Genomic DNA, 21,042 nt, shown 5'->3' with positions numbered 1-21,042 from the left:
ATTCAGAACATGTTTCTGATAAAACCCCACATTCACACTTAGAAAACACTTAATCCTGCTGATTAAAATGATTCCTGTCTCATAAAAATCGTTTGCAATTTTACTGAGAGAAAAAAACTTTTATTCATTAGGCAAGTGAGGGCTTCAGTGCATTGAGCAGCAGGGCCTTTGCCCTTCTGTGAACCTCATCTCCTCAGATTTCGGGTGCTGGACATGCCACTTGGAGGACTGAAGCCCTCATAAATAAATATAGTGATCCCTCGTTCTCATACTGTGGAAGAGAATGCTACATGTAAATGCAGAGGTCTCCTTCACTTAGCGAGCAGCCAACTGTCAGAAAGGAACGCTTCCTTCCCGACAATTGGCTGTTACATTGCGACATGTAAACCCGCCTTTAGTCTAAGTGAAAAAGGAGTTGGAGGATCAAAACTCTGCAAGTCAAATTTCAGTTTTGGATTAAAGAGTCACTTTAACCCCTTAACACAGTATGACATACCTGTACATCATGGATTGCCATACATTAAGACACTATGATGTAAATCATGAAGATCACAGGGCCACAGGAGCTGGGCCCTGAGGATAAACAGCAGGAGCCCAGATGAAACTGACAGCTGTACTTCTACTGTAATGGCCATAAACAGAGAAACCTCTTATACAGTTCAAACCCTTATATGTCCATCAATAGCAACCACAGCATCTATGGAGCTTAACAGAGGTAGAGGACTACTTATCTCTGCCCATCAACTGCCTGCGATTGTGTTACCATGGTAACTGGGTTTCTAACAAAGGCCCTTAAGTGTGCCATTTGTATCGGCCTAAGAGGTCATGCTAGAAGCCTGGCCTAATAGATTGCCTGTCAGTATTACACTGACAGATTAAAATATTTTGGAATGCTAACTATTAAATTACGATAGCTAAGCTTCAAGTCTCTTAGGGGGAAAAAATCCAGAAATAATATTTAACTGCTTAAAAACAGTAAAAAAACAAACAAACAAACCAAAAAACATATAGGGTGCCACCACAAACCTAATGCCCTGTAGAATAGAGTTAATTTAAAAAAATGACAATTTTGTTTTGTCTTCCTATTCTCTCCCACACAAAAATAATTCTTAAAATATTTCCATAAAATATATGCACCCCAAAATTGTACCAATAAAAACTACGAAGCATCTTGCAAAAAATTCCTCACAAAAATATGTAGAAGGAAAAATGTTAAGTTATGGCTTTTGGAATATAGCACTCAAAAATTGCTTTTTGTTCCATAATATATTTTACTGTGTAAAAGCACAAAAAGTAAAAACAAACTACAGTGCATTTTGAAAGTCTTCACACTCTTTCACTTTTTTTTACATAGTTACATAGTTGATACGGTTCAAATAAGGGATAGGTGGGGCCGCGAATCCCAGAAGGAAATGAGACTCAGATTTCTACACATTTTCATAAGCATGAATGTTGTTTACTTTTAAGAATTAATCTAAACCCTTTTTTCAACCGTCCACTGTTCCTGAGGAAGTCTATCCCACAGATTCACAGTTCTTACAGTAAAGACGTCTAAGGGGGGACATGATTAACCTATCCAAATATATAAATGGGCCATACAAAAAATATGGTGAAAACTTTTCCATGTCAAATGCCTTCAAAAGACAAGGGGGCACTGCCTCCGACTAGAGAAGAAAAAGTTCAGTCTCCAGAAGTGTCAAAACTTTTTTACTGTAAGAACGGTGAAGCTGTGGAATAGACTTCCTCAGGACGTGGTCACAGCAGGAACAGTGGACAGTTTCAAAAAAGGGTTTAGATGAATTGTTAAAAGTAAATTACCTTAATGCTTATGAAAATGTGTAGGAATCTGAGTCTCACTTCCTTCTGGGATTCGCGTCCCCACCTATCCCCTGGTTAAACTTGATGGACTTAGGTCTTTTTTCAACCGTATTAACTATGTAACTGAATTGTCCCTTAGCGACTTATGTGCTGTCTTGGCTGTGTGCTTAGGGCCATTGTCTTTTTGGAAAGTAAACATTTGCACACGTGCTCTTTGGAGCTAAGCCAGAAAGACCATCGGGTTATTTGTCACCTCTATTACCAAGGTCCTTTTCCTGCAATTACTTAATTTGGCGGGGTGGCCATCTCTAGGTAGAGTCCTCACTGTGTAAAACTTCTTCCATTTAAAGGGAATCTGTCACCCCAATTTTGGACTATTATCTACAGTAATACATGAGTAATACTGCAGATATGGAGTCCAAATCACTATTTTATATTATCTTACTGCCCCCTTTTCCTTCACTGTCAGCATTCAGAACTGTTTTGAAATACAGTAAATTGTCAGGACTGCTGTGCATGCGCATGAGTCCTCTCTATTATGTTAGTATGGCACAGCCAGTCCAGACTGTGTATTTTAGTGCAGCTTTGAGTGCTGACAGCAGGGTAACTGGGGGGAAGAAGGAAAACAAAAAAATGTGATCTGGACTCCTTATCTGCAGTACTACTTATGTATTACTGTAGATAATATCCCCAAATTGGGGTGACAGATTCCCTTTAAGAATTATGAACGCCTCTGTGCTCTTGGAAACTTTTGGTGCAGCAGAATTTTTTGCACACTTCCTACTCATTGCTTGGTTGTTGCTGTGATATGCATTGTCATCTGTGAGACCTTATATAGACAGGGGTGTGTCTTCACAGATCATGTCCAATCAAGTTGATCAAAAGAGATTGAAGGGCTCCAAAGCTAAATATCAAGTGTCATAGCAAAAGGTCTGAATGAATACTTATGTCCATGCAAAATTTTCGCTTTTCCTTTTTAGTAATTTTGCTGAGATTTCTAAAATTCTGTTTTCACTTTGTCATCAAGCGGTATTCAGATTAATAGGGGAAGCTTGATTTATTTGTATTTTTTTTGCACAAAGCTAGAGCATAACAAAATATGAAAAAAGTAAAAACGTCTAAAGACTTTCCGAACACACTGGAAACATTTTTGGTATGTTCACATTTGTACCAACCCATAAAATTATTTTTACATATGTACCAACCCAAAAAATAAAGTGACAATAATTTATTATTTTATACCGCAAACTAAAGTTTAGGGAAAAATGACAGAATTGTTGATTTTTGCATGATCTCCCCCCCCCCCCCCCCCAAAAAAAAAAGTAACAAAAAAATTAAAATAATCAAATTGGCACCACTGGAAAACGCAATTCACCCCACAAAATAAAAAAATAAAAGCTTTCATACAGCATTATCAATGGAACAATAAAAAATGTATGGCTCTTGGAAATAAACAAGACAAAAACTAAAATATTGCTTGGTCTCTAGAGTCCAAAATAGGCTGGGTGTTAAGGGGTATAATGTGATATAAAAAATGGGGACTGAAATGAAAAATTATAATCTCATAAAAAGTCAAAAGACTGGACTACAGATTAAAATTATACTCAAAATACACAGATCGCGTCATACAGTCAATGATCGTCCATTTTCCTCAAAAATATATTTACAAATTCTGGCAAAGTAAAACAAAGGAACCAGTTAGCATAGCTGTGAACTGACCAATCACTGCCCACTTGTAAAAATTTGAAGAGCTATCACAATATTGTTATGTATTTTTTTTAGAATAATGTACAGAAATGGATTTACGATATTGCTCTTTTAACAAAACTATTATTTGATATGTTTTAATTTTAGAATTCTGTACTTCAGTTGTATAAACGTAAATGTGGTGACGAATTTCAGTCCTCAACTTTTTTCCTATTATTAAAATGTATTGAGTATTTACTTATCAATTGTTTTCAAGCAATGATATAATCAATATGATTATTATGAATATATGACAGGTGTAGAAAATGGCAAATGAGACGGGCCTGCCAGTCCGTCCCCTTCCCTGCCCATGGCGTGCCCACTGTTTTAGACCTGCCGTGAGCGGGGAGAAGTCGCAGATTGCTGCGCAAATGACCTTTGTGTCGCAATCTGCATCAGAATTACTCCTAATTTAGGCGTATTTCTGTTTGATAAATGACCCCCAAAATGGACAATAGCACATCTTTTTTGCAGGGCCATGGATTGGATTTATGGATGCTTTGATCTGTCTGCATCTTTTGTGACCCCGTTGAAATCAAGCCCATAGGTAGTGCCTGATCCAAGGTCAATCTACTTCAGACTTCAGAGATATCCTAATGGTCCTTAGATACCTTGTAGTGTGCAGTTACTACACCCTGAACTAGACAAAAGCAGAGGACTCACCCTATTAAGGACAACCCCTAATCTGACACTGGGTCCTAACCCTTAACGTCACTAGTGCACCCTACACACTGAAGGCTTTTTCTCCTATGCATTTTGCCTGTAGATTTAACCTGGCTATAGCCATCTGCGCTTAGATGCATGCCATCACGCTGCAACTAACGTCCCTGATGAGCCAGGATAATTCTATTGGCTATTCTTAGACTGAAACCATACAGATATATAGATCTGAATAGAATCTATGTAATGGTAGGCTAGCCATAGTTTCATTGTTGAACATTTTTAGATATTTTGCAACAATAATTGCTGAAAAGGTTCATTACATGTTCAGTAATAACTGTTGCTAAACAAATCAAATATTTTCATATTGAAAAGATCATTGGTTAAAAAAGTGATAAAGGTTATGTACACCTTTGGGCACATTTTTTATTATTATTATTGCATTGTATTTATTTTGAGATAAAAATCTTTTTTTTTAATGGGTCTTTATTAAAAATAAGGAATCATCTTTTGCATATAGAGCTGAGATGCTGTAGTAGCTGCCTGTAGATTGTATGTCTTTTCTGTCGGTTGGTGAGCTGATGGGGTCCTTATCTCTGCTCTCTGACATTATAAACACTCATTATAGCTCAGCTCTTATCTTACTGATAAGAATGTGAATTAAATAAGTGTTTTTGACCTCTCAGTAGTTTAGAGATAATTGTTATTAAATGACGGGCTCAAAGTGAAAGGACTAGTTGCACAGTTAGAAAAAACTGTTTTCCCTTTGTGACAGAATGGCTCAATATTTTTAATAAAGGCCATCATAAACAAAAATTGCCTCCGAAGGTGTACATAGCCTTCAAAGCTATATAACAAAATTGGTTAAAAAGTACAGAATTCACACCTTTTTGCCACTTTCATATGGCAGTATTTCGGTCAGTATTTTTCTTCAACTGTACCTAACCTTACAAATTCACTGCATTAAAACCTACTATTAATTTGACTAAATGAATTTTTGTAATATGCTTTAATTATTTTTTTCACTTTTCTTAGTGAAATGGGAACCTGAATTTCAGGTGCCTATTGTGGTTTACAAGCCGTACTCCTGTACACTGCTGTGTAAGGGAATATTAATTCACTGAGGTTGCACTGAGCAATGTACAGGCCAGGGCTTCATAGCACATCATTGCCCCTGCCTGTACCAGCCCTGCTCTGCTAAAGACCGACATAGATAAGAAAATCCTTTAACAGTCCCACCATGGGGAAATTCACAATTGGGGTTATGTCAGGCTTTAGCAGAGCAAGCACAGGCAGAGGAGCATCTGCCCTGTGCTCGCTCTGCTCTGTTAATAGCCTGTATTGATGTGATATGCAGGCTATTAGAGTGGAGTGAACGGAGGTCAGGAGCTCCATAGCATATCACTCCTCTACCTGTGCCTGCTCTGCTAAAGCTTGACATAACCTATCTTTGCCAGGCCTTAAGAGAGCAGTGCTGGTACAGGCAGGAGTAGCAATTTGCTATGGAGCCATTGCCTGTACAGAGATTAGGGCAGCCTCAGTGAATCCTTACCACAGCATTGTACAAGAGTATAGATTCAAAGGCCCAATAAGCATCTGGCTATAATAACACATCTAACAGTGCTAAAAATATGTTAACTATGACTAGATTAGCAGAATGTGATGTCAACCATAACTCTGTTAGCAGCATGTAAATATTCCCAGATATAATAACATAGAAAAGTATAATATATAAAATACTCATGATCAATTTCATTACAGTCCAGAAATGTAAAAGTAACTCCTATTAATAATAGAGGAAATGTCCACAATCTAAGGGGTAATATTCCACAAGCTGAGCCTGTAACAATACACATTAGGCAGGGAAGCCATCTATAATATAGGCAGACAGGTTATAACACTATTGTAACCTCCAATCACTGCTGACGAGGATAGCCGTGTACTGTCTGAATATAGTAGGAACTAGACTTCCCATGCCTTAAGTAGCTTACCGTTAGATGAGGTGCTATATGTCCGGTCGCCTCAACGCGCGTTTTGCGTAATCTTCGTCAGGAGGTGACTTTAGGAGGGGAAGAGGAGGAAATAAAGGTACCTCTAACTAATCAAATTGGTCCAATCTATCATACGTATCAAAGATGATGGTGTATCTTTTGGCACAAGCTCAGTGTCTAAATCCGCTTTCACCCATTGTCAATGGCTACTCAATGCGCGGAAGGAAACATGCAGGGATTTGGACACAGCATTAACCAAAAGATACTCCATTATCTTTTATACATATGATAGATAGGACCAATTGGATTTGTTAGAGGTACCTTTATTTCCTCCTCTTCCCCTCCTGATGTCACCTCCTGACGAAGCTTACGCAAAACGCGGTACTGAAATTGATCATGAGCCTTTTATATATTATACTCTTCTATGTTATTATATCTGGGAATATTTACATGCTGCTAACAGAGTTATGGTTGACATCACAGTCTGCTAATCTAGTCATAGTTTACATATTTTTAGCACTGTTAGATGTGTTATTATAGCCAGGGGCGGACTGGGAACTTAAAGTGGCCCTGGAAAAAAACTAAAAGTGGCCCCATTTTGTAGGCCACCGGGAAATTTACGTGTAAGGTCTATGGCCAATCCACTCCTGATTATAGCATCCCAGGGTGCTCATAAATTGTAATATGTGAAGCATGTGTATGTCCGCTCTTAGGATACACTGGTGTATCATTTGTATCGATTGTTGGTTTTAAAGGGAACCTGTCACCGGGATTTTGTGTATAGAGCTGAGGACATGGGTTGCTAGAGGGCCGCTAGCACATCCGCAATACCCAGTCCCCATAGCTCTGTGTGCTTTTATTGTGTAAAAAAAACGATTTGATACATATGCAAATTAACCTGAGATGAGTCCTGTCCCTGACTCATCTCACATACAGGACTCATCTCAGGTTAATTTGCATATGTATCAAATCAGTTTTTTTTACACAATAAAAGCACACAGAGCTATGGGGACTGGGTATTGCGGATGTGCTAGCGGCCATCTAGCAACCCATGTCCTCAGCTCTATACACAAAATCACGGTGACAGGTTCCCTTTAAGGATATTTCATACAAATTGGTATTTTTAAGGGAACATTATGGCTATATTTTTTTTCTATGGATAATGTAGTTTTGGAATATCTTGTTCCTGGTTATTATCATGTATAGGAAGAATGGTATGAAGACACTTTAAATATTTTTACATCAAAACCAGGAGTGGAACCTATGGAGAAAGTGGGCGTTTTGGACATACTCATGTTTTTAGCTTATAAATATTGATACAAAATACTGACCAAATACTGACCATGTGAAAGTAACCTTAAAACAGGTTTTGCCATCAAAAGAACTTTGTATTTTAGCTCGCAGATTTATTCTCAGAAGCATGGACCCTAAATGGAAAATAGTTATGTTCTGTACTTTTAAATGTTTCGATAGAAAACCGAACAAGAGCCTAAAGGGAAAATGCATAGAAAACATTAATTGCATCCAGATCTAATTTTTCTTTCCAGAAACTCAGAAAACATTAACTTTGATATGGGATTTTCGCAGCCCAAATATTACTAAGACACACTCTTATCAGCAAGAAGTTACAAATATACCTTTCTACTATACTATAACCTTCATCCAGTGCAGTGCTTAAGGTTAGTTTAGAGAATAGAAATATAACTTAGGCTCTAAGAAAGAAGAATTTACACATATATGAAAGGACAGATGGAAGCAATGCCGTTTTTGTGTTAACATAAAATATCTTTATTGCACATATATTGTTACAAACGATACAGTAATAAGTAATATTAACAATACTGTGAGCACACAGGCCTGGAGGGGAAAGTATTTACATAGCTTTAGCAGATAAATGCTGGGTAACATTGTATTGCAGCACAGAGCTAAGATCTTCTTCTGGAACATAGCATAAGCCTGTCCCAGCGGTATTATTTTACCTGCAGATGAAAAGAAGAAAAAATAATACTGTTAATGTTAGGTACTATTATATTACAGAGTAACACAGAATTGCTCCTTAATCTGCATACAGTAAGTTGTCATCTGTCTATCTGCAGTGAAACCTCTCTAAAAGACTTCTCTAATGCTGGATGCAAAATGGCTATCTTCTTTGAGAACACTACCCCCTAGAACAGTGGTCGGCAACCTCTGGCACTCCAGCTGTTGCGAAACTATGACTCCCAGCATGCATACTTCCTCTACTCTTCTCAGAACTCTCATATACATGAATGGAGCATGCTGGAAATTGTAGTTTCACAACAGCTAGGGTGCCGAAGGTTGCTGACCTCTGCCCTAGGAAATGGCTTTTCACTACAATCAGCACGCTCGTCTTAAAGATATTTTAGGGTGGGTTCACACATAGGGGGTCATTTATTAAACTGGTGTAAGGTAGAACTGGCTTAGTTGCCCATAGCAACCAATCAGATTCCACCTTTCATTTTTGACATCTCCTTTGGAAAATGAAAGGCGGGATATGATTCGTTGCTATGGGTAACTAAGCCAGTTCTACTTTACACCAGTTCGATAAATGACCCCAATAGTTTTCATGGCGTTTTTGTGCATTTTTGTGGTTTTAGTTGCTTTTTTTTTTTTTTTTTTTTTGCTCCAGCTCAACATGTTATCTGAATGTCTATGGGAAATAGGACACCCAGCACATACAAGCATTTCTTTTAGTTTTTTTTTTGCTATTGGCGTTTTTGTTAATTACTGTATTGTACTGTGTTGTTTTTTGAGAGGTCTCTGGTGTTTTTTTTTTTTTAAACAGCAAGGTGAAGCTTTTTGGTTTTTTTTGGTGTTATTTCTCAGTATTTTGATATCTTCTCTATAGAGGTAAAAAATGGCAGAAAAAACATAGTTCACACAGTTGTTTTTTTTAAACACAATGCTGTAAAAAATAAAAAAATCGCTATAAACACTGCTTGGGTTATGGACAAACCGTGAGCAGTTTCTATCTATTGCAATGAGAATATTGCATATTTTACATAAGGTAGTTAGTAGGTCATTTCATATGTTCTAGGTGAAACTGCAGCTCCCAGCATGCTCCTTTTACTTCTGTGGGAATTCAGAGAACAGCCAAGCAAGTGTGCATACTGGGAGATGTAGGTTCTCAACACTTGGAGTGACGGAGTTTGCTGATCCCTGCTTTAGGTTGTCCTTCCAAACATATTTATTACCAGTCTAGAGGATAGGTGATAAATATTTGATCTCTCACTAAGGGCTCGTTCACACGACCATTAGTGTCCCGTACCCGTGCTGTGAACAGCAAATTGCGGTCCGCAATGCACGGACACCTTCCGTGGGGCAGGCACATGGGGATCGCAGACCCATTCACTGGAATGGGTCAACGATCCCTCCGTTCTGTAAAAATATACAGCATGTTCTATCTTTTTGCCGTGTGGAGGCACAGAACGGAACCCCAGAAAGCACTCCGTAGTGCTTCCGTAGTGTTCCGTTCCGTGCTTCTATTCCGCATCTCCGGATTTGCGGACCCATTGAAATGAATGGGTCCGCATCCTTAATGCAGAATGACAGCGGAACAGTGCCCGTGTATTGCGGATCCGCAAATGGGGTCTGCAATACGGGAATGGGACATCAACGGTAGTATGAACGAGCCCTAAGGCAGGGATCATTTGTTCCTTCTTAAGCCTCATTCAGATGTCAGTGTTTTGGTCAGTGATTTCCATCAGTGATTTTGAGCCAAAATCAGGATTGGAGCCTCCGCAGACATGAGGTATAAGGGAATAATCTACACCTCTTCTGCGTTTAGAGCCGCACCTGGTTTTGGCTCACAATCACTGATGGAAATCACTGACCAAAACACTGACATCTGAATGAAGCTTTATCCACATGACTGTGGTGAAGACTGATGAGGAGATTTAATGAAGCTGTGGTCAAGCATCCATCCTGCTACCCACTTAGGATATGGCCACATGGTACGATCTTGTAAAAGTTGTGACACGGCCACGTCGCAGTCGAGTACCATTAACAAAGCAGACTGACTAGGCAGTGCAGTCCTAATAAGTTTAATTAGAGCCCACTGCGACTTGTACAGCCACCTGGTACTTGACCAAAGCGCAGCTGTGTCGCAACCGTGATACGATATTGCATGTGGTCCTATCCTTAAAACTCCTCAGAGTTACTAAAACTGCAGAGTATAGTTTCTGTTACTTCCATAGAGTCTGAAGGAAGTGGCAGCATGCATGCTTGTCCGCAACTCCTTTTGAAACTTCTCAAAGTAGACATGGGGTGAGGAGGAACTTTAAAGTGAGAAAATGTTAAGTGAATCATCACCAGGTCCTGTTCCTAGCCGGAGCTTCGTGCTGCCTGAACAATGGACCGTATTAAATGGGTTGTCTGAGTTGTTTATTTTACAATTCATGAAATGTATTAAAATTAGGGATGAGCGAATCGACTTCGGATGAAACATCCAAATTCGATTTGCATAAAACTTTGTTCTAATACGGAGCAGTAACAGGGAAGTTAGATACACTTTTTTTCCACAGAAAGATGTAACTAAGGTGGCTTACAGGTAATGTGTCATCAGAAATTGACCTACTGTTTAAATCATGTTTTTATATTAAACATTTTTTAGAATCTTTGGTGAGTTAAAAAAAAAATGTCACTATCTGTATTAAAAAAATGTGTAAAATCCTGCAGTTTTCACGCTGGCCACTTGGTTTAATAATTGGTCATGATCTCCTGTTCTGTACAGGTAACTTTTCAGTAGCCATTATCATTATCATCACAAGCCGAATTACAATGACAAGTAACACCTCTATATAGATAAGACAGGATCCACTATTCAGAATAGGTGAAGTCACAGCTTATCAACTCCTTCCTGGCCTCTACAAAGGTCACAAAGAATGCCTAGAAAACTCTTCCATAGAAGTCCCCTCTTGTCTTTTGTGAATATGGCCCAGGTGGCTACACTCAAACAACAGAAAGTCTTAACATATTGTAGACCTAGTGGTCAATGTGAAAATGATATAATTTTTTTTTCATTATAGTGACATAGAAAAATTAAAAAATATGCTTAACATAAAAACATTATTTAATTCCTGATGACACATTTTGATGACATAGTTTATGCAAATAGGAACATCTATCCAAATATGATCTTTTGGCATACCATATACATATTTCAATATATAGAAATAATGGTCCATGAACTTGGATCTCCACCAAGTATAGAGTGCCCAAACTTCAAGCAGATTTCCATTACCAAACACCTAAGAACCATTTTCCATCAATGGAGCCTGAGGTGTGAAGAATCTATACAGTGTTGTAGCTCACTTCCTCTATAGACTGGTGGAGGTCCAAGTGTAAGATTCCCTTTTATGAACTTCAATGTTTTATTTTATGTATAGTTTATGCAATGACAAATACTAAGACGTTATTACTATCCAGTTTCTATAATTCGCATTTCGCACCTTAAAAACAGTTACAGTAGCACTGTAGAAGAGACTCAGAAGGAAAAGCACTATGAAAGTGGAGGCTGTGGACCACAGGTTATCAATATCATCATCTTCCTCTATGAAAAGTATATGGGCTGTTGGGATGTGATAAAAAATAGTAATATTAACACTAATTAGTGCATCAAGATTTGCCAGACATGAGTATATAAAATGAATAGGGGGACATTCACTGATCTGGACAGTAAACATACATTACATGCATGCACGTACATATACACATACACTGGTCAGTCATATACCTAACATCTCAAGACCTTATACTAGGTTTTAGGGTATGACCACACAGCGTGGTCTTGTCGCAGTTGTGACATGGCTGCACTGTGGTCATGTACTGCGCGGCCGTACAGCTACAGTGGGCTCTAATTAGGCTGCACTGTTTAGTCTGTATTGTTAATAGCCACAGAGCACCTTCTATACTGCATGGCCATTAACAATGCAGACAGACTAAGCAGTTTAATCTTTATTAGCTTATCTAGACCCCCTAAGGCCATATGGCGGTCTGATACTTGACCGCAACATGGCAGCATTGTAACCACGACACGACCATACCATGTGGTCGTACCCTTAGAGTGCTGGGGTCAAAATCAATGGTTGGTGGTATCCTAAAACATGGTTGCTTGCAATAATATATTGTGGAGTTAAATATTCAAGTGTTTTCCTAACAAGGCAATAACATAGTTATTACTATTATATATATTTTTTTACTTTATTTCTATGTATTTGTGATGTGAAAAGGCCTGCATTATAACCAAGTCCAGCAGATAAACTCAGTTTCACCTATCACCTGGTTAATATTTGGCCACATTTAATAGGTGCCATGGATGCATATGCCCATGCCCATATCATTGTTTGTAACCATGTCACAGATTTATTATTTCAGTATATTTTTAGATATATACATCTCATAAAATTATGAACACCTCACACTAGTGCTCAATAATTTTTCTACGATATTTCTTTATGAAGGTTTTTGTTGGTATAAGCATGGGTATAATTTTTGGTATATAATCTACTGGTTTATACCCCTATTCAGTTAGCTGGAGCTCAAGTCAAATTTCTTAAAATATAAAAAGGAGCTGCAGAGGTTTGCTTCTATTATACAGGCCTAGGGCCAATAAGGTGCACAGCAGCAAAGCTTGTTCAGTAGATACATTGATTTCTGTTTATCCTAAATTTTGTCCACATTTTTGGGCAATATGGCCTTATCATCATCTGTCACAGTCAGTTGAGTATTGACCTCTTAGAATGTGCAATTCAAAGTGAGCATAATAGTCAGCATACTCATCTTTATAAGCGTTTGCACATGGGATTAATTCAGTAGAAGATGTGAAGTTGTGCCAAATGTATTAGGTAGACACGTTTCTGAGATGCATGGCTACTGGCAGCATAAGCATCCAGAATTCTAGTGACACATATGGGTCAGTCTAGATGGCCTATATTTATCAGATGAGGGGCGCAACCAACCACCATACTGGATCAACCCATTTAATTCAGAATAAAATATTAATACTATTCCATGTCTCTTGTCCACACCTTAGTTAAATCCCACCATAGTTTTATGTATGTGTTCCTTGCTACATTTATATGATATATTGACTGTGCTGACCCACCTCCAACTGATGATCAAACTATCAGCTATTAAGTAAGAATAAAGACTGCTAGATGGCCACACTCCTGTGCTTTACATGCCATCAGATGTATGCAGGTGGCTGACTAAATCTTACATGACATTTAGATGCCTTCAAGTTTTATATTTTACCATCATATTCTGATTTAATTGAATAGCTAATTTATTATATTTATATATGTAAGCCATATAAAATGTATTTTCAAACTCTTTAAAAAAGTATGTGTAGGTAATGTTTTAGTCACAGACTAGAAAGCTTACTTAGATCGTGTTTTGCTTGAAATGAACACTTCTGGAGTACTCACACTTTGTAGTTTAATTCAAATAGATTTTGGGTTTAGTTATATTTTTATGGTAAACTATATTACACTTCTTGAAAATCTGTTAGTTATATTGACTTTTAAATTGCCATCTCAGAAGTTTATAGTTTCTTTTTTTTTTGCACCTTAACTTTTCCATCCAGGTCTGTTTTATGTGTATACTATATAGATTATCTAGGTGTCTACTTATAAAACTCCTATATGGATGTACAGTATGTGTACAGTATGCTATTATGGTTCCTAGTTCGTAGATATGGTGCTCCAACCGATGATTTAGGCAAAAAACTAACATTAGCCTATAGAAACCTTGCATAAGAATGGAAGTGCTTATGCAAATGGTGTCAGGTGATAGACTACATGGAGCTACACAAGAAATACAGCTACACACACGCCACACACAAAGCAAACATTTTATAGATTTTTTTTATTTCTACTTTTCAATATGCAGACAAAGTTCAATGAAGTTAATGTACAAAAAAAAGACTAACAGACACCAAGATAACACTTCTTCCTCCTTCTCATTCCACACATGACATAGGGAATCACAAGAGGAAGAGATAGCAGGTCTTTCTGTAAGGACTGTTAACAGGAATCAGACATAACGAGGGACACATTCACGGAAGTTGGTTTACCAGTAGTTTTGTCAACGCTTCTCTGGGTGGCCTGAAGTGGTAATGCTTCATGACCAAACGTACAGGTAAAAGTGTCTCCATTGTTCCAGTCCTCTATGCTTGGTAGAGTTAATGTGCTATATTGGAAGTAGGATTTATTGACAGAAGAATAAGGCTCTTCCATAGGTTTAGTGGTCACAACATATCTTTCTATAACCTGATCATTCTTTGACCACTTGATAAATGAGTCTGGTGGATTGAAAGACCTTCCAACACATGTCAGTGTGAGAGATTCTTTATTATTTAGTTCATCTTGGTGCGGTCCGTAAAGATAAACTGTAGGTTTCTGAGGTGTCTGGCCTGGAAGCAAAATGAAATCATTATTAGTCTATATCATTAATGGCTTAGAATTTTTGATATCTTTAATCTGATCTTGCCAATATTTGTTTCTGACTCGCAAATTAACAATATAGTATGGGGGAGATTTATCATCTCCTACACCTTGCTTTCAGCATAAAACCATCACAAAACTGAGTTTTGCTACTTTTAAAACAACACAATTTGCTTTTTTCGCTGCTCTCAGCAGTTTCCAAAAAGGGAGCGGGTGTTGTATGGGCAGGGCTGTTGACCTGGGTACATCCATCATCATTTACTCCAGAAACTGGCATAAATGATGGCTGAAATCTATGCCTGCTGCAAGCTGAAGTAGATTTCAGACTGCTGAAGGAGGCATTTTGCTGGTGGCAAGGCCTGCGCCTCATCATGAATTGAATGCCTTCTCCAGGCCCTATCAAGACCGAAGAAGCACACATAGGATGTCTCAGTTATTGGGACAATGAATACTGCTAAATGTATTGGATGCCTCTAGTGCAATGCATTGCTTTCTCTCTGTAGTGACCTATACATAGTATTATATACAATTATAGTTATACGGAAATAGTAGTAATTACTAATACAGTTAAACTTATTATATAGTTATAAAGACTAGAACATGCCTCGTGGACAATATAAACCTTCAAGGATATGGAATCTACTAGTGAAATAAAAATAAAAATAAATACTTTTTTATGTTTAGGCTTCAAGTATAAGGTCTTTTTATGGAATTGAGTTGTATAGATCCATAGGGAAGCACAAAGAGATTTTTATGTCATGCTCTACATTATCACCTTATATAGTATGGGGCGAAACCATACAGAAGCGCACGGAGCGCCCGCGTAATACAGAGCCACAGAGACTTTATGTGCTGCCATACAGAGTCTATGTGACATTGCCATGTGCAAGGAATCTATCTCTTAAGATACACATAAAAAAAATGAATTCAGATATGTCTATTGTACATTTGGAATGCAGGATCGTTAAGTCATAAAACTTACTTGTATCTTTCGCCAGGATTACATTCTTTGGGGATGTAAGGTCTGGATGTTTCACTCTGCATTCAAATTTCTTACTATACCAGTCATCAGCACACACTGATGCTATGGCCTTGATAGAATATGAACTACCTTGGAAGACAGGGTTATCAAGTACAGTCTCAAGCTTGACTTCAGACCTCAGTTCATACCAGGAGACGTCTAATCCATCTGTATTCTGCATATTGGAGATTATACAGGTGAGTGGTGCCTTTTTATTATAGAATATGGTCTCAAAAGATGGAGGCTCAACAGCAACTTGGATAGCTCCGGGCACAGGTGGTGCTTCTGCAGATATAAAGAATATTAACCATAAGACATATTTTAAGATTACATTAGCAGTGTTAAAATCCTGACATGTCCTTAAATAAGAGGGAGATTTATCAAACCGTCTAAAAGAAAATAAGTCCTTGTTGCCCAGAGCAACCAATCATCATGCAACTTTTATTTCTCCTGGAGACTTTAAAAAGATGAAAGCTGCTCTGTGATTCGTTGCTATGGGCGTATGATATCTTACGATTGGGGGTATGATATATTTCATAAATCTGCACTTTAGTTTACTACAGATGTAGTAGAGTTAACACACATGCTTTATGAGACGTGTTATCTAAACTAAAGTCGTTAAGCAAACACCTTTGATTGCTTTTCAATGGCTTTTGTCTCAAGATAACGCGGTGAGTTAAGAAATTTGAGTTAAGAGTTTGTGTGTTAACTCTGCTACATCTGTATACTAACTTAAAGGTGTGTGATCTTTGAGCATAATGAATCGTAATTTAACTTACCACAGGTTTGGGATTTGCTCATATTCCTAGTTTCAGAAATGCCAGAATGTACTACATTACAAGAGAATATGGTGTCTTCATCCCATTCCTTCTTAGATACTGTGATATAGGAGCTTAGCGTAAAATTTCCATTGCTCTTTTGAAAGAGGTTGCCTGTCATGGTGTTGAGGGTTGTTTCCTCGTGGTTTTTGAACCATTTCACTTGGATTTCCTTGGGAAAAAAGTCGTCCATGACACACACGATTGTACCTTTGCCATTCGCATTAAGGTCCTCTTTTACAGGAGCATTCATGGTCACTACTGGATTTGAAATTGGACCTGGTCCTGGGGCAGAAGTGAAGAGATTCAGTACATTTGCAATGCAGTTATTCATGCCATCACACTTTCCTTTGCCATTTACAAATATCTTCTACACAAAACAAGCTCAGATAATGGCCATCAGCACCCTTACAAAACAGAAGTATTACTTCATTTATTTTCAAGTATTTGGTTAATGACGTAAATCATATGACCAAATAAAAACTTGTAATGGAAAGGGGCTTACTCTTCTTTATCTGAGGTCTATGAAATCAGCTAGTTACAGGACCAGAATATGATTTTGATCTTATATATTATACAAACATATTTTATATATATATGTATATATATATATATATATATATATATATATATATATCAGCAATGGTGATAGGTGCTCTATGAATGCTACTGTTGCTAGTATAACAAGCCCCTGTTTCTGCCCTTCTCCTCCCAGTTAGGCCTATTTTACACAGTCAGTGTTTGGTCAGTGATTTCAATCAGTGATTGTGAGCCAAATCCAGGAGTGGAGGATACACAGAGATAAGGTATAGGCCTCAAGCACACGACCGTAGTGTCTGTCCACATCCGATCCACATTTTCTGTAGATTTGATGTGAAACCATTCATCTCAATGGGACCGCAAAAGATGCATACTGCACCCTTGTGCTGTCTGCATCCATAAGCCTGTTCCGCGGCCTTACAAAATGAAAAGAAAATGTCCTATTCTTGTCTGTTTTTCTGTTTTGCAGACAAGGATAGGACATTTATGAATGAGTGAAAAAAAATGGCGACAGGCTCTCGACCAATATCTGTGTTTTGCGGATCCGCAAAACGCAGACAGTAAAAACGGCTACCGCCATGTGTATAAGGCCTACGGGAAAGATCTTCATGTTCTGTGTTTTGGACCTGCACTGGTTTTAGCTCACAATCACCACTGGGAATCACTGATCAAACACTGACTGTGTGAAAGCGGGTATAAATTTAGGAATATTAGCCTGAGGCCCCTTTCACACGACCGTATTTTTGGTCCGCATCCGATCTGCATTTTTTTGCAGATCATACACGGACCCATTCATTGCTATGGATCTGCCCCACAAAAAAAGACAGCACACCGGCCTCTACATAACTTCGGAGGATCCATCGTCACTTCTAAATCTACGTCGGCTCCCTTATTGGCATAGATTTAGACCATTTTCTATGCCTAAAACAGGCGCTGCAATCTGTGCCAGCAGTACGCGTAATATACACGTATTTATGTTAGTAAATAACCCCCTATACTTCTTACTATAGGCTATGCTACAGGATTTCATGGACTGCTTGTTAAAATATCTTAAAATGATAAATCAACCCAAATATTCATATATCTGTAAATAGACATAGTACTACTAAATTAACGGTGACAAATCAATAGCAGTGTAAGAGACTTTCGTGAACATTAAAGATTCTTACCGTCATTAATATTACCTTCTTTCACAAGTTTCACGACCTTGGTGTTTTGTGAATGTTTTGCCATGCAGTAATATTCATCGCGACGGTTCCAGCTGTCAGCTGTCACTTTTATTTGTGAGCTGGCCATATAGTTACCACTGGATCGCAGGACTGGTTTGTATGTCAACAGGCCATTGGTAAAGCTGTTATTGGACTTATCGTTCCAGGTGAAGTCAATCGTTTCTGGAAGGAAATCTTTGGCCAAGCAACCAACGGTGAAGGTGGAATCCTGAGATGTGCCGCAAGAAATGAGTGGAAAAAGAGATGGTGCCTGCTGTGTAGCTGAGAATACAAGCAAACGGTGGAAGGCATAAGTTCTTGGTTAGGAGGTGAAGCTTGGCAAAAGCTAAGAGGAGAAGGCTTGAAACGCGCTTTGTTCAAGTTAGTTGTAAATCAGGAGTTATAGTTATGTAAGGGGTAAGAAAAGAACTACAAAGGGCAGATTGATCATTTGATTAGTAGTAAGGACTCATCACATTTATAGACAATATTATATATGGAAATATATATGAGCACTGCACCAGATGAAGGGTTGAAGTTACTGAGAAATAATACTAAAATGCAGTTAGGAGACAACACAATGTAACTCCATGTTTTAGCAGATGACGTTATGCATCTATACTTGTGCCTGCATTAGACATTTTAAGGCTTCTTGTATATTGTAAGATACTTCTCCAATTATATCTTCTAGCAGTATATCATTATACAGTCCATAGCTCTTCTCTGTTAAGCATATTGTGTACCGACTCTCCCAACACCATATGTTAGAAGACAAGCAGGGTTCAAATATCCAGATTATAAAAGTAGATTGATTTCTCTTACTTATTAGGCTGCCATCACACAGTCAGTGATTTCCATCAGTAATTGTGAGCCAAAGCCAGGAGTGAAGCCTACACAGAGACCAGGTATAATGGAAAGGTTTGCCCAGGTTCTATGTTTCTGACCTGCACATGGTTTGGGGCTCACAATAACTGATGGAAATCACTGATCAAACACTGACTGTATGAAAGCCGGCTAAGAGTATTCTACTTCAATTTTCTATTGGGCCTGCTAGGCTAGCGTTCTGTTCGCATCTGTCTCTGCTCTGTTACAGGAGCAGAACAATGAGAATGAACAATGCAGATGTGAATAGTGCCCTAAACTGAGCAAACGTGTTCAGTTATTATTTCCCTAGCTAAATATCTAAATTGACATATATATCATACACTTTTGTGAATACTGAATGTAGTTTCATTGTGGATATTCCCAATGTAGTTCAATGTGAAAAACCCTTTGACTTCAGAGAGCAGATCATTGGATCTTAGATCTGTATGGCCTTCAGTCCAATACAAGGTAACAGCTTACAAAAGTACATCTCCCCATGCTTTTTATACATATTATTGCATCACAGATTAACACTTTATTTGTCCAAATCCTCCTGGGCCTTGCAATGTGCTCATTAACCCACTATGTACTTAGATTTAAGAGCTACATTATGTTCCGTTCTCCGTACAGTACATATGGCAGTAGACAAGGCCATACCTGCCCTGGCTCTTTGTAATACCAAATGCATATTTATACATAGTGGAGATGATATAAGGATAAGAAGAGAACTCTATACCAGTGAAATACATGTATGACATTATCAGCACTAGACACGTTTAACACTACATTTTTACGGTCGCTTTATCACACCACTGTATGGAACCATGCACTTATATTTGACAAGATTATGTAACATAATGCTATGTGTTCTAGTAGGACATTTTGTTCTGATGAGCTTCTGCAGTCCCATCTAAGCATCCTACTGGGCTACACAATCTTCCTGTTCAGCTAAACTCTAACCCCCTACTCATTCTGTTCAGACTGCACCCATACATGTCATGCTGTATGCTCATCCACTGTGTATGAATAGGCTTCTGTACTGTACCACATACTTTCTACCCAGCTGTTCTCAATCTGCCATTATACTTTACCATGTGTGCATTGAGCTCAACTGCACAGCCTGCACTGACTGCTTTTTACCGATTTATACTGTACTTGCTATGTCTTCTACAGAGCTATACTTCACAAGCAATACTTTCTACTGAGCTATACTATACTAGCTATGCGTTCTACTGAGCTATACTGTATTATCTATGCTTTCTACGGAGCTACACTGTACTAACTATGCTTCTACTGAACTACATTGTACTAGATATGTTTTCTACTGAGCTATACTGTATTATCTATGCTTTCTACTGAACTACACTGTACTAGATATGTTTTCTACTGAGCTATACTGTATTATCTATGCTTTCTACTGAACTACACTGTACTAGATATGTTTTCTACTGAGCTATACTGTACTAAGCTATAGTGTGCTAGCTATGCTTTCTACTGAGCTATACTGTACTAGCTATGCTTTCTACTGAGCTATACTGTACTAAGCTATAGTGTGCTAGCTATGCTTTCTACTGAGCTATACTGTACTAGCTATGCTTTCTACTGATCTATACTGTACTAAGCTATAGTGTGCTAGCTATGATTTCTACTGAGCTATACTGTACTAGCTATGCTTTCTACTGAGCTATACTGTACTAAGCTATAGTGTGCTAGCTATGCTTTCTACTGAGGTATACTGTACTAGCTATGCTTTCTACTGAGCTATACTGTACTAAGCTATACTGTGCTAGCTATGCTTTCTACTGAGGTATACTGTACTAAGCTATACTGTGCTAGCTATGCTTTCTACTGAGCTATACTGTACTAAGCTATACTGTGCTAGCTATGCTTTCTACTGAGCTATACTGTACTAAG

The 21,042-nt window shown here is 38.1% G+C and overlaps 1 protein-coding gene and 2 gene segments (V, D, J or C); all 3 read right to left on the bottom strand.

Annotated features, from left to right (window-relative positions):
- LOC122923246 overlaps positions 1 to 21,042 on the bottom strand; it is a 386,426-nt gene that overhangs the window by 186,666 nt on the left and 178,718 nt on the right.
- The window catches only part of LOC122923226, a 151,474-nt gene that overhangs the window by 99,172 nt on the left and 31,260 nt on the right, over positions 1 to 21,042 (bottom strand). The window lies entirely within an intron of this gene.
- Positions 14,081 to 21,042, bottom strand: part of LOC122923233 — a 306,484-nt gene continuing 299,522 nt past the window's right edge. Inside the window, 4 exon segments of the C gene segment in view lie at positions 14,081 to 14,646; positions 15,660 to 15,983; positions 16,478 to 16,801; positions 18,226 to 18,546. Of these exon segments, the coding sequence occupies positions 14,258 to 14,646; positions 15,660 to 15,983; positions 16,478 to 16,801; positions 18,226 to 18,546 (1,358 nt within the window).

Source organism: Bufo gargarizans, chromosome 1 (genome assembly GCF_014858855.1).
Source record: "Bufo gargarizans isolate SCDJY-AF-19 chromosome 1, ASM1485885v1, whole genome shotgun sequence".
NCBI classification, from domain to species: Eukaryota; Metazoa; Chordata; class Amphibia; order Anura; family Bufonidae; genus Bufo; species Bufo gargarizans.
The sequence above is the reverse complement of the archived record's forward strand: the minus strand, read 5'-3'. Positions and strand labels throughout refer to the sequence as shown.